Here is a 15,275-nt window from a genome sequence, read left to right as displayed (position 1 = left end):
CAGAAGGTGGCACAGTGAGCATCTACAAAAACCAAGGCTTCCATTTTATCAAGTCATCAAGCTTTGAAGATGATTTCCTCCTGCACAAAAGCATTGCCAGTGACGGCAGTGTTTTGTGTGCTATAGACTCAACCACTGACTGGTGTCGCCAACTACCCCGATAGTTCTGATACGGTGCAGCAATGCACAAAGTTAGATAAGCGGGACCTTTTGCCAGCAACTAAATTTGTGTATTTAACTCAAGTTATGAATTTGCTATGCCACGTCATATGCATTTTTTTAACGCAGTAGCGTTTTTTTTTTTTTTTGCCAGCATTTAAAGTGTTGACATCGCACTACACAAGGACACAAGGCCAGCTAAGACCGCACACAAATCGAGCGCTTACCGGGTGCGCGAGCGCTGCCTGCGGCGGTCGCTGCGGGAGTCCTCCTCAGGCGTTCCTTCATCGTGACTCTTGCGGCCACCGTCATCGTCGTCCTCCTCCCTCTCTGCAGCCGGCTCCTCTTCCTCCTCCTCTCCCCCAGCGTTGTCCTGGAGGTACTCCTCCACGGCCTCCTCTTCAGGGGTGCCCTGCACGGGACACAACAGACACGGTTGAAAGAGAAGGATGGACACAACTTATGCGCTGCGAAGCAACTATCATCGCACTAACAAAAGAATGCATGCACTAACCTTGTTGCCTTACTCACTCAATTGGCTTTAAACAAGAAAAAGGCTAGTTGCAAAAACTTTTTGCACTGAAATGCAAAAAGCAGGGTAGGAACGCATATGGTATGTGCTCCCAACTTTACCAATATGTTTGAAAAAATATTTACAATTAGCACACTATGAAACAAATGAAAAGGAACACTTTCAATATTAAATTTCTTTAAAGTCAATATGCACAATAAAAAAGGCAATCAATTTCATGTAATAGTTCCCAAGCACGAGACATGCGAATATTCAATCACCAGATAATTGCAAGAAATATCTATGCATCAGGGATCCCTCCAGCTTGAACAATTCCGGGGACATCCAATTCGTAACGAATGGGGCTTCCTGCCCGTTTGTCAGCGTTTAGCATACAGTCGCCGACCGTTTATTCGGACCTCACGGGGACTGCGGAAATGTCCGAATAAACAGGTGTCCGAAAAAGCAGATTAAAAAAAAATAATTAAATTCTTTATTTTCACGCACTTATTCGGGCTCGGCAGTAGGCTTGAAGAAATCGTGAATGCGCTGTTGCACGCTGTTCCGTTTACGCGCAATCAGATAAGCCTGAATCTCTGAGAGGGCCGTACGGTCACTATAGGCGGCTGAAAGTGTAGTGTTATCAAGCACGCGTGATGTAACGTTATCAAGCCCGCGTGCTGATGTATAGCATGAGCAAGACAGATTACACGTGTCGCACTCTTGCTATCATGTCCAGTCATGTGACCCTTTTCTGTTTCGTATAAAACTAGCAACACCAAGCAATAAAGCGTTCTTTGATCTGCCACTACCCGCCGGCTATGTTCGATTACTTCAGTGGCGACGAGGGTGGGACAGGACCGGCTCCACGATGACAGCCAGGCCACCTGAGTTCGACGACACCACCAGTAGCTGGAACACTTACCGGGTCCGTTTGGAAGCCTTTTTTGAGGGCCACAGCATCACAAATCCAGGGAAACAGCGTGCGCTTCTTGTGTCAGCACTAAGTGACAACGTGGTTCGCGTACTTCAGGGCCAGTGCCAGTCAGAATCGGTGAACCACCTGAGCTATGAGGCCGTCGTACAGCACCTGGACAACCACTTCGATCCCCAAGTCAACGAGATAGCAGCGAGCTATGCTTTTTTCATGCGGAACCAAGCGGAAGGCGAAAAGGTACGGGACTACATAACCGACCTGAGACGTCTTGCAAAAGATTGCAGTTTCGATAAGTTTTTGGATCGCATGTTGAGGGATCGGATTGTCTGCGGAATCCGTGATGAACAAGCTCGACGACACATGTTGTCTCAGAAGAAGTTGACCTTGGCGGAGGCCGAAGCTTTCGCTCTAGCAGCGGAAACCGCAGAAACAAATGTTCGGGCTATGCAAGAGAAGAGGTTCAACGACAACGGTGCTGCGAACTTCATACAGAAGCACAGGATAAATCCGCAGAAGTCCGGACGTGGGCATGGATCCATGACCGAGGCTACGCGATGCCCGAGATGTGGCTCGAATCATGTTTCGGAAGTGTGCAGACACAAGAAAGCGACGTGCTACAAGTGCGGCAGGAAGGGACACCTGGCAAGGATGTGCTCTAGTGGTCGCGCTAACCCCTCAGGAACGTACGCTGTGAAAGAGCTAGACGGCAGTGACGAAAGCGGAGAAGAAATGCTCTACGCTTCGGTGGCTCACAGCTACAGTAGTAACGAGTCCGCACGGCCATTCGAAAGGGATTTCATCTGGGAAGGCCGAAAACTGCGCATGTTGGTGGATACAGGATCCACTATCAGCGTAATTCCAAGGACGGTATTCGAAAACCATCGCGAATGGTGGCCGACACTGGAGAAAACTTCACTGCGGCTGACATGCTTCCTGGGGCCTCTACCGGTCCTTGGCAGAGTGGCCATGAAAGTCGAATGCGATAATACGCAAGTAGACAGCTCGCTAGTGGTAGTGGATTTTGACGGGCCTCTGTTGTGCGGCCGGAACACCATCCAAGCCTTTCGGAGTGCTGGCATAGCGCTACTGGATGAATGCGCGCCACAGAGCGTGAATGTGGTTCACTGCGACGCAGCGACAGCGAAACTTTTGGCTAAATTTCCAGAAATTTTCGACGAGAAGTTGGGGTGTTGCAAGGGGCCGCCCGTGAAACTACACAAAAAGTAGGCCGCTGTACCACGCTTTCTCAAGGCTCGACCAGTGCCGTACGCGCTTCGGGAAAAGGTGTCTGCCGAAATTGACCGCCAAGTACAGGAGGGAGTGCTTTCACCAGTGAGAGTTTCCGAGTGGGCTACGCCAGTCGTGCCCGTAGTGAAGCGAAACGGTGATATTAGACATTGCGGCGACTTCAAGCTAACCGTTAATCAGGCGACACATCTGGAACAGTACCCGTTACCGAAAATTGAGGACATCTTCGCATCTTTGTACGGGGGGGAGTTGTTCACCACTTTGGATTTGCGGCATGCGTATAATCAACTTCCACTGGACGACGAGGCACGAGAAATGGCCGTGTTGAACACACACAAAGGGTTGTTTGCATACAACCGCCTCGCGTTCGGAATTGCATCGGCTCCGGCTTTGTTCCAGCGCCGCCTCGAGTCCGTTCTGCAAGGCCTCCCGCGCGTCAAGGTGTACTTGGATGACATCATTATAGCCGAAAAGCAGAACGACAACTCAACTCTCCGGCAAGTCCTTGAGCGGTTGCGCGACAATGGACTCAAGTTGAACCGTGACAAATGCAGGTTCCGCGAGAAGCAAGTTTCGTTTTTGGGCCACAAGATCGACGCAACTGGCCTGCACACTCCTTAGAATATGGAAGCCATCACCGAGGCACCAAGACCGGAGACGGTGAGCCAGCTAAAATCCTTTTTGGGATTGCTCGCTTATTACGCCAAGTTTTTGCCTAACCTTGCAACCACCTTAGTCCCACTCTACAGGCTGCTGGCTAAAGGAGTTCGATGGCAATGGAAAGCCGAACAGGAGAAAGCCTTCCAGGCAGCCAAGCGCGCTATGGTGGCAGCGGAACTACTCGTGCACTACGACCCCGAAAAGCCGTAGCGGCTTGAATGCGATGCCTCGCCAGTTGGAGTTGGCGCGGTGCTGTCACACCGAATTGGGAACACAGACTATCCCATATCGTTCCGTTCGATGGCACTGACACCTGCTGAGCGGAATTACTCGCAATTGGAGAAAGAAGCACTGGCCTTGGTGTTCGGCGTTACTAAGTTTAGAGATTACTTGTTGGCGAAGCATTTTACTCTGGTGACGGATCACAAACCACTGACCGGACTGTTTCACCCGGAGAGGCCGATACCGCACATGGCAGCAGCGAGAATTCAACGATGGGCATTGCTACTGTCGGCTTACCATTATGACCTCGAGTACCGCCAAGGACAGCTAAATGCTAACGCAGACGCTCTCAGTCGCCTTCCACTGCCATGCTTAGGTGACCGAGGAGGGCAAGAACCCATCGAATACGTGCTTTATACGCGGAGCCTAAATTCCATGACCCTTTCCGCTCAGCACTTAGCGGAACTGAGCCGATCGGACGATACGCTGCATCAGATCAGGGGGTGGATCACGCATGGCTGGCCGCGGCAGTTATCGGTGGCACAGCAACACCTGATGCCATACTTTTCTCGCCGTAACGAGCTCACGGCCTTGTCACGATCTGCTTTACTGGGGCCATCGAATAGTGCTGCCAGAGGCGGCGCGACGATGCATGCTAAAGGAACTGCACGAAAGTCACCCCGGTATCAGTGCCATGAAGCGCACAGCGCGAGCGCTTTATTGGTATCCTGGACTAGATAGGGACATCGAAGTGTTGGTTAAAAGCTGCCCTCAGTGTATACAATGTTGGCCCATGCCGGCTGCTGAAGTTCCGTCTCCATGGCCGGCGAGCAACAAACCATGGTACAGGTTGCATATGGACTTCGCGGGCCCCATCAGTGGCTTCCAAGTTTTTGTGTTGGTGGATGCCGAGACGAAGTGGATCGAAGCCATACCTTTGAAGACCGCCACAGTGGAGACGACCATTCAAGTACTTCAAGGTATTTTCGCACGTTTTGGCCTGCCCTACTGCTTAGTATCTGATAACGGACCACAGTTTTCAAGTGCCACTCTGTCCAGTTTCTTGAAGGAAAGCCAAGTGAAACACATCAGAACAGCCCCGTACCATCCTCAGTCAAATGGGTTGGCGGAACGGGCTGTACGGACAGTGAAGGAAGGGTTTCGAAAGAAACCGGCAGGTACATTGCAGGAGCGACTAATCAAGTTTTTATTTCGTTATAGAACGACGCCATTGGAAGGAGGAAAATCGCCCGCCGAACTGCTGTTGGGCTTCCGTCCCCGAACCAGGCTGACAGCTTCACTGACAGACAAAAATGTGACAGAAAATGATTGTTCCGGCGGGCCTGTTCTCGGAGCAGCAATAGCGCCAACACGGTATCAACCTGGCAGGCAAGTATGGTCACGCCAGTTTCAGTCTGCTCGGAAGTGGATGCCGGCGACAGTAGTGTCCACGACGGGAGCACGCATGGTTACATTGGAAACACCGGAGGGACCGCAGCGGCGCCACGTAGACCAACTCCGGCCACGGCTCGGCACAGGGTCGTCACCTAGCAAGCCGAGCGAAGTCCAGACCGGCGACGAAGCTCAGTGTAGCGCTGAGCAGGCCGCAGCTCATGAAGGTTCGGACGCACGGGTTGTCGGCTCTCAAGCCGAAGACCAACAGCCACCACGTCGTTCGACTCGCCTACGGAAGCCCCCAGATCGTCTCACTTACTCCAGCTTAGGGGGAAGGGATGTAGTGTTATCAAGCACGCGTGATGTAACGTTATCAAGCCCGCGTGCTGATGTATAGCATGAGCAAGACGGATTACACGTGTCGCACTCTTGCTATCATGTCCAGTCATGTGACCCTTTTCTGTTTCGTATAAAACTAGCAACACCAAGCAATAAAGCGTTCTTTGATCTGCCACTACCCGCCGGCTACGTTCGATTACTTCAGAAAGCAGTCACTGATTGTACACGCTCCGCATGCGACGGCAGCATAGCACATGGTGCGTCATCTTCCGACTCGGAGTCATCGTCCGGCGGTGCAGCAGAAACCTGACGAATGATCTTCCCGTCGTCGAGTTCTGCGCATGTCAGTACAGCAGTGTCAGCACCTGTGAAACTGTCAAATGACCCGGTGTCCGGAATCGCAATGCAACCACTGCGCAGGTCTCGGCAGAACATTTTCCGCGTCAGTAGGGAGCACATCGGAAGGCGACAAATCTTAGGCCTCCCGGCACCCGCTTGCCAGCATTCCCCAGCGCAGTCTGCGCAGGCACTGTCGGCGCCATTAGACACTTGACGCGATGTTTCCGTATGCCGCACTGGATCACCGGAACCTTAACACAGCACGAAAAGCAAACGCCACCATGCCGACACTAGTCGCACAAACGAAAAATGTCGCCTACTCGTAGCGTCGTGGGCGAAGAAACAAATCAGCTGCTGGATTGTCTTGACATGGCTTATTAAGCTAAAACCGGAACTGCTGTAGAGCCAATCTATCGAACCAGGCAGAAACGAGGATGATGAGCAGGGATTTGCAGTAGCGCCACTTCGTGGGGGAGCAAGGAAGCTCCGTTCAAAACAAAAATGGCGTCCAGCAAGTCGAACCATGCACCGGTCAGAGTCGAAGCATGGTGCTCTCGATCGAGTTGGCTCAAGGAGTGTCCGAAAAATCCGACGAGAGGTTTTAAGGTGTCCGAACTTTCGGCAGTTGTTATACATTATGGTCTATGGGAAGAATGGCGGTGCCGTGAAACAGACCGAATAATCGAGCATGTCCGAATTTTTGGAGTCCGGAAAATCGGTTGGCGACTGTATATGCATTTGCTTTGCCCTCTGGTGCAAGACTCTGCTGGGGCATGTGCAGGTCCGTGCAGAATGACAATGACAGCTTTTCCAGAGAAGTGCGTTTCTATGGGGAGGCCTTGAACTTTTGTCACTGTATTAGCTTCGACTCAAGTGTGGTGGAAGTGTCCCTAACAGTGAGGTTAAGAACAGGTACAAGTTCCCACGATGCCCAAACATTTAGTAAAATATACCTCACTGGGATTTATTGTGACCTCAAAGTTCCCTAGGAAAGTGTAAAAACGTGCTATGTAGAGGATTCCCTTGATTTTGCTCAGGCGAACAGATGCTTGGTTACTAGGGAGTATGTGGTTCAATTATTAAAGGGTCCCTGAAACAGTTTTTGTCGTATGCCTTGATACAGAGGACAACTCTTTAGAAATGCTTTCTCACAACAATTTCGTGTCAGCACGCTATAACACAGCTACAAGTGTTTAAACATCATTATTCCCTCAACCCGCGACGTTGCCCCTTAACCTTTACACCATGCAGCCATCACTACGTCCCACCTCCTCCATGTGATGAGAAGCCAACAGACACCAAGTCAGCATAGGGGAAAGACATGTTCTCATTATTTGAACACAGACATGTGATGCCTGCGCCAAAAAAGGATGTTCCACATCCGCCGTCAAGCCCGAAGTGTGGCGCTGCCCAACACCGCCTGGTTTACTTCTAGTACATAAATACCCTAGAAAGCAGTCAGGGAGACGGGCCACGGTAGCTCAAATGATGAGAGCATCACACGCGTAATGCAAAGGTGTGGGTTGGTGCCCCTCTGTGGCCAGTTCTTCATCCACTTTCATTTTAAACAATTTATCATTTTTTTAAATTCAATTAAGTACATGCAGGTCCCCTATACTTTCCTTGGTGTCGTTTGTTGGCTTCTTGAGACTAATAAAAACTAGGCCCTCAGTTTCCTATCGCCTCCTTCATGCTGTGACAAGTGTTGTGAACTTCCAGTTGACTTGAATCGAGCGTGTTCCCACGTCCCTTTCCTAAGCAATTTTGCTCCTTAAAGGGACACTAAAGTGAAAAATGATTTCTTTCGCATCAGTAAATCACCGTTTTACAACACCAAAAACACCACTCTTACAATGATAAGACGTTTGGTAAGCCAGAAAAAGCGCAAGAATGAAATACGGGTGGCAACGCCTACTTAAGTTCCCACACCTGGGGGCTGCGACGTCTTGGATTTTGATGGCATCTTCTAGGGCCTACTAATTATATGTAGCAGTACAGATTGACTACATTGTGTTCTAAAGGAACCAAATATTAAACATGGCAAGATTCGGAATCTTTATTCAGCCAACGCGGCCCAAATGCAAAAAGATACTTTGGAATCCCCGACGTCACGCTGACGTACCGGTGCTGGGCTTTCGGCGTGAAATTCAAATACTGATACTTCGACCTTCATTTTCTCATCTAATATTCAAACTATTTTTTTTTTAGATGACTGCCTGCAGGGTTTTCAAACAATGCTTTATTAGTCTAAACTGATTTATTGTTTCGCTTTAGTGTCCCTTTAAGGCTGGACTACATGCAGAGAAATTTAAACACGAACATTAAACACATAAAAAAAGAGCTGCCATTCACTTGTGAAAGTGGTGAAATGGGCAATTTATGTTTACTCTAGAATTCAAAAGAGAAAAACTACGGGAGGAAACAAGCACGCTGACATCAGGAATCGAACCCACACTTTCCGAGCGGAGGAAGAGACGGCACCACTACACCAAAGTCTAACTCAAGATGGCGCCTTTCTGACTGATGTTTTGACGCATTGCGGAGGCATGTTCAATTGCCTCCGCAACAGATCTTTTCTAGAGCTTGTCATTTTAATATATTTTTTCTGCTATCATTCTGGGCAAATTCTATACAATGCTTGGCTTTCTGGCAAATGTTGAACATGCAGTTACCACTAAAAGCACCTTTTCTAAAAAAGAATCTGGCTGATCGCTGTGTCGACAAAGGAGGTTGGTGTTAACCTAGACGTGCAGCATTTCTACACCGTGCAGTCACTGCAGTTGATTCTCTGCACACACACCTCCAGAGCAAGACTAGCTTAGTACAGCGCTGGTAGCATGCATGTTCCTGCCGCGAAACAAAACATCGTTGCTCCAACTTTCACGTGAGAAACCCTCCGCGTCTCACCGGCTGCCATTGCCAGAGCTGTAGCAGATCATCCGCATTTTCACGCAGAAGTAAGCCAATAGTTTGAAGAAAGATCTAGTTGTAATGCATTTGTGTACTTATTTTTGAGGGCACACAAATTGCCATGCATAGGTATGCTATTAAATATATGCTTAAAGTAGCGGCACATTTCAGGCATCTCCAATGATGTAGCGTGGGTATTCAGTCTGTTTGCTTGTCCAAAATGTCACTCAACCCACACTTACAAGTGTGGGAAGGGACAGCTGGAAACGCAGGGGGGCTGTGCCGCTGCCATCGGCAGCAATGCCCATTTTTAAAACCTTATGATTAGTTACGCAGCTTACATTGGGCACTTAAATCCATCTTAATGATTAGAAGGACTTAGCCTACTGATGCAGCACATTTGTACATAACTATCAAAATCATTTTAGGGTCTCTTTAAAGAAAAAGGTTCTAGTCTGAACTTCGCATTCGAAGTACCCAGAGAACAATCCATCTGGTTTTTGGATATCGGCATTCAAGCTGGAGGCAATGTATGTTTGGTTGTATTCACTGAGGTTGGCAAAACGCTTTTAGGATTTCCGCTGAGGTCATTCCAAGTCAGTAAAACAAATAGCCATGACGTGTTCGGGGTCAGTACTGCACTAGCCTTGTCTGCATCAGGTGACAAGCCTTTTAAATGCAGCTCCACAGAACATAAGACTGTCAAATTATCCACAGGGCACATAGGCTTCACTCAATCAGAGAATTCTGAGTAATTGGGAACAATCCTTGTAATCCCAATGGAGATTAATGCCAATGAAAAGCTGGTTACTAGAATTCCTTACTTGCACACAATGCCAAATTGCATGAAGAATGCAGAAAGTCAATACAGTGTAAACATTTTTTAAACAAGAAACAACTTAGGCCACATATATGCTGCAGTAGAGAGAAATTTACAATGGCACTATGCAGGAGTGGCACAAATGCAAAGTTAAATATTGTGGTCGGTTCATTGCATGTGGGTAGCTTGCGTTGTATTCCATTCACATGTACTATGGGAAGTGGTTCATCAGCCAGACCAGGGGTGCAATCGGAGATCGTTGTTTGAAGCATTCATTCAGTTACCGGCAAACACGATTGGCCTACTCCACATCGACGTCGCCAGCCGCGGCCACTGTTTTGGCGTCGTCAAAACGACACGCTCCTGCCAATCATCTTGCAACGGAGCACGTCGCCTGCATGGTGCTGAACACAATGGGAGTTGGGAAGTTTGAGTGATCAAACACTCGTACAATGCCGGCTTCGCATGGCACGTCTGGTGGATTGGACTGGATCCAAACGGCGACTTCAGTCGCGGAATGGCAAATTCGGATCCAATCCATAGTTTATTTCGAGAAAATGGCGCTTGTGATGGGAACTTCGATTGTTGCACTGGCGTTGCTTGAGGAGGAACGAGAGCAGAGGAGGTGCGAAAGGTGTTCTCAAGAAATGGCCGAAGGCTAATTCCGGCATCACTTTCGTTTCTCGAAACAAATAGTGCGTTGGTTGTGTGGCGAACTCAACCCCAACATCGGGTGCCAGCGAGCCACTAGAATGTTATTGTTGCCTCTTGAAAAGTGCGCCCCTGTTCCAGTCTCTTTTCCTTTCTGTGCGCGACACCACCTAGGGTCGATGCTGGGAAACTAAGTTATAAATTGTAGTAGTCACACGTGTTACTATTTGAATATGTGTTTAAGCTTGAGAAGAAAGAAATTAATTTTTTAGATAAAGATTTCATTCACTGGAAGACGAGAAACATTTCATTTTGTAGTGTACTGTCTGCAAGCAAAAGACAAACGAGGTAAGTAAACTTCTGGGGAGTTCACCACTCGCCGATTGGCTGCTCTCTCCGCCCTGTTATCCCAAATTTTGCATACTGCCACTTTGTGACGTTGCAGCAACCGAACAGAACGTGTATCGAACAAACATCTCCGATCGCGTCCCAGGTGATGTTTAACATAAGCGCTTAATAGATCAGACCTTCCCTAAAAAGGCAGCAGTCTCCTAATTTATCTCTACATTGTGGACAGTAAATGCACCTTATGACTATAGAGTACAAAGGTATTCTTAAGGCACAAGGACTGCTCAGAAGATTGCACACACTTTCTTCATACGTTTGGCAACAGGTGTTGCAGACAGTGTCTGATGCTACACAGCTTAGAAATCGATGACTTGGCTGCTTACATTTATAGAATTTTTTTACGTGTATGCGCAATGTAAATGTATTCATGTTTCTGTCACTGTTAGCTCTACACTTGTGTCGGCCCCTTGTGTGATGTAGTAATTTTCATTGCAACTTTCATGGCACTGCACTTGGCCAATGACATTAACATGGCGGCGCATACATAATGCACTTTGGTGACATGTCAGTGAAGCCATCCATTATCTGTGATGGAAAAGGTCAGTCTCACTACTTGTCAGCACAAATGCCACTCCGGAAACGTCACAGTTCAAAGCCAATTGAATTACAATTTCTCTCTAGATGCTTAAATACTTTGCACTAGAACTGTGGATGAGTTTTACAGCGAAGCTGTATATGGCTAGCCATTCGTACGTCCGTCTGTTGGACTGTACACTGAAAGCTCCTCCGACACAACCCCATGACCATGCACAAAAAAAAGAAGATTCGCAATTAGCCAACACCATCTAGCTAGCACAAGGCCTGTTTACTCTGATCCATGATGTCAAGTTACCTGGCCCGAAATTTCCATTGACAAGGCTTGGGTGATGAAAGCGGTGACATTAATATCACTGTTGCCGAGTTGAGTGGTTGTAGGCTACTCGGGAGCATCCCCTATGGCAGTCGGGCCAGGTAACATAACGTCATGGATGGGAGTGAAAAGGCCTTGTGTGATCTAGGTGGTGTTGGATTAGCTGCACCAGTAGTGATGTTGTTGCTCTCCGTCGCAGGTAAGCGCACGCGTAGCAGTCTCTCTCTGGCTCCGAAATGAGTAGGACGCACGTCACACATAGTCCTTAGGTGCAGGCAGCTTTCGATCAGCAACGCTGCGAGCAAAACTGGGATTGAATTCGTCTACGCTCTGCTGCCGCTGCAGCTTGTGCAGCCGAACACAAGCAGCCTTCCAAGCCATCATTTAGTGAACAGTCGGGATAAACTCAGTGATAAAACACCAGGGCCGCACGTTTCAGCTTCACTGGTTGACGATCTGTACGGAGTGCTAAGACTGTGATCTTTTATTGAATAATTTTGCAAATCCTCCAGTCTGCACCTGCCATGTGCTTGCACTTTGTAATGTGTGTAGGCAAGAGGTATCACACACACACACACGCATGCACACAATTACAGAAAAGACTGCATTTGAAGTAACATTTCGGCCAGGGCCCAGATAAAGCATTACAATAAAAGCTTAAACCGTGCAGTCTTCGTTCTTATGTCATTTTCACAAGATCCAGAGATCATGAACCTGCCCGATTGAAAAAAACAGGCCGCAATAAATGTCATTTGATCAAATTGTTGGATCGGTGGCCTAAGCATGTTCTGTTTGTCTTTTTTTATGCGTAATTTACTCCAGCAAGGTCCTAGTATCAGAAGCTAGCACAAGACATTTAAGGATTTTGGTCCACATAGTACATTGTACATTTATGCGAACTTCATTAAAATTGTGCGCACAATTGTTCTTGTGTTTTTTCTCACGAATTCTTGCACTTGCCAGCTGAACCAATGCATGCAAAAAGTAATGAAATTATGGGGTTTTACGTGCCAAAACCACTCTGATTATGAGGCACGCCGTAGTGGACTCCGGAAATTTCGACCACCTGGGGTTCTTTAAAGTGCACCTAAATCTAAGAACACGGGTGTTTTCGCATTTCGCCCCCATCGCAATGCGGCCGCCGTGGCCGGGATCCGATCCCGCGACCTCATGCTCAGCAGCCCAACACTATAACCACTGAGCAACCACGGCGGGTGCATGCAAAAAGTCTGTTATACCATGCATGGAAGCAGCTGCACCATCATGCTGCCGATAATGTTTTCCTGCAGCTGTTCCATAAATGCAAAAAAGAAAGCAGAGAAAGGCAACTTCATATCTGTTCAGTTTTTCAGCCAAGCTCTACAGCCACAACTGGAATACGTCGCCTGATCGCAGTGCATTACAGCTGCCTTGTGTCACAGTGGCCTATGCCTAGCAGCATTTTATGCTAAGGCTTGGCCTATAAAAAAAAAACGAAAAGCTTATGCGGGTTAACGATGCCTGTAATACTGCCCATTGCAAGTCATAAGGGCTAGTATGACGCACCATTATGCGTAACAATGCGGAAAGCCATACACATATAAGGTTTCGGCCCCTTCAAGTAAACGAGAACCTTCTGCGCCTGCTTCGAAGAGCTGGCAACTTCCATGCTAAGAAATCTACCACACATACTCATTTTCCTTTCGCCCTATACATAAACAGGGAAAGTGACTATCAGCGATGGGGTCTACGAAAAATAACTTAACAGGCAGCAACATCCCGAAGTTTTCGACTTACAGCGCTAAAAGCACGAGTTGCCCTGCAAGCTTCTCGCGAGTCCACGCTAAAGGCCCAGCTAACACAACTACGAGGTTTCGCAAGACTCCGTCAGTTTGAAAGCACGTGTACAATAAAAGAAGTAATCTGCTGCCTTAGGATCACATGAACGGCGCACTTTATTCAATTTTCTTGAGCTCTCTCACGCGCATCGATTCTCAAACAACTCAAGGTTCCGCTTGCGCATCGCAGGCGCATCCTAGCGACACGACCTTCAGGCGAACGGACACCCGTACCGATAATAGCCACAAGATATCTTAGGTGCCGCGTGCACTCAGCAAAATGGCCGAACAGGGAACACGGCGTGCGCGACACAAATTCGAAGTCTCGCGCACCGAACACGTGCGCTCCGACGATACTGCCTTGGTGGCACAATGGCGCAGAACCGGCGGCCGTACGAAATAAGCTTTCACTTCGCTTTCGTTTACCAAGCACACAATTATAAATGAAAAACACGAGAAAAGAAAAATATATAATAAAGGACCCTAATATGGCGGCAAAAGAGTAAAATGCGATTACGTAAAACCTAGTATGCCGCTTTCGGTACAGCGATAAGACGGTAATGAGGGAGTACTGCAATGGCGTTTCAGTCCGATACGTGTACCGCCGATCATGCTCCCGCACCGGGCTCGAATGACGTACCGCAAGGAAATGTCGCAGCGCGCGCTCAACTGCGGCTTTGTGCGCGCCATATTGACTGCTTCGGCACCCAGCAAGCCATACGGAAACTCAATCATGCTCGAAACATTCATTAACGCCTCGCGCGAAAATAGAAACGCGCCGCAACTTTTGATTTGTCGCACTGTTTAAGAAAAAATTGCGGGAAACAACGACAGACTAGCTAAGTCAGTTTTCGTGCTCCTAAACATCGGGGCGGGCACACCGCGCAATCGGGCGCGGCGAAGCCACGTTCGCGAATCCGCTCACCTCACGGTCGCTCATGGTCAGCCTCGGTGGAGCCGGTACGTCCTGCGCGCTCGGCGAAGCAACGAACCTGAGGGCGTCGCACAACGCAGGCGGTACGACACAAAGAACAGCAACTACGCCCAGCAATGGACGACGCTACGGCGACGAGGAGTACGCACGCGGTAACCGGTGCCTCGCAACTTCCAAAATGGCTACCGTAGAATGCAACTGACGCTCGCGAAGCACGGCGCATCAGTCACTAGCGATTACGTTTGCCACAACCGTAGAGCGCAGCGCTGGCTTCGGCAGCGATGGGAGACCGTTTTTGTTGGTTTCGCTTTTAGGTCTTGTGTGCTTTTCCTTTTTCTAACGCTGGGCGCCCAGAATTCTCAGCTCATGAAAAAGCAGGCGCGTATCAGCGTCGTATAGCGTCCTTGGCAGGAAACTAGAAAAAGCTAGTGGTAAAGAAAGAGAAAACACGCATACAGACCAAGCTTGCAGTTTGCTGACAAGATGACCACGTCAGGATACAGTTTTTTTTTATTGTAATTGTAATACGACTATCTCTTTTACTTATGCGCGCGGCAACGCCAAGATAACGCGCTCCCAAAGCACTTGTAGTACTCATTGGTGCAACTACTCTGCTTCAGTCATTACAGGTAGAAAATGTCTACGCGAGAACTACAGGTTACTTTGAAATGTCGCAAGAAAAAGGGGGGAGGAAATAAATTGCGGCAGAACCCATTCGACTATGACTGTCGACGGTAATGCGCTGGCCATGGAATTAATAAATTGATACAACATATTACCATCGTCTAAACGAGTCATGTATGAGGCGTGTACTGTAGCGGGATTCCTCTTTCGCCATTCCCTAATAGAGTTACTGTATATGACTCTCACGGGGAGCCATATACAGTGACTTTATTCCCCGATAAAACCCCTCAATTTTCCAAAAGTAGACCCGGGCTATTCTTAGATCTTTCCGCCACCCCGCTATCACCGACGTTTCCTCCTCCACGCCTCCTGTCACCCCAGCCTTCTCTACACCCCATTGGTCAATCTATGTCACGTAGAAGCAGGCGCCGCGCTTTTGTATATTTTTTTA

The 15,275-nt window shown here is 48.4% G+C and overlaps 1 protein-coding gene across 2 annotated transcripts in view; it reads right to left on the bottom strand.

Moving 5' to 3' along the window:
* LOC126539860 (transformer-2 protein homolog alpha-like) overlaps window positions 1–14,389 on the bottom strand; it is a 37,235-nt gene extending 22,846 nt beyond the window's left edge. For both annotated transcript variants that reach the window (XM_055075665.2, XM_055075666.2), the window contains exons 1-2: window positions 14,192–14,389; window positions 387–571 (exon numbers count right to left, since the gene is read on the bottom strand). In XM_055075665.2, the coding sequence (XP_054931640.1) occupies window positions 387–571; window positions 14,192–14,206 (200 nt within the window). In that variant the 5' untranslated portion in view covers window positions 14,207–14,389. The remainder of the gene's footprint in view (window positions 1–386; window positions 572–14,191) is intronic.
* Window positions 14,390–15,275: the final 886 nt, after the last annotated feature.

This window comes from Dermacentor andersoni, chromosome 2 (genome assembly GCF_023375885.2).
Source record: "Dermacentor andersoni chromosome 2, qqDerAnde1_hic_scaffold, whole genome shotgun sequence".
Lineage (NCBI taxonomy): Eukaryota > Metazoa > Arthropoda > Arachnida > Ixodida > Ixodidae > Dermacentor > Dermacentor andersoni.
The sequence above is the reverse complement of the archived record's forward strand: the minus strand, read 5'-3'. Positions and strand labels throughout refer to the sequence as shown.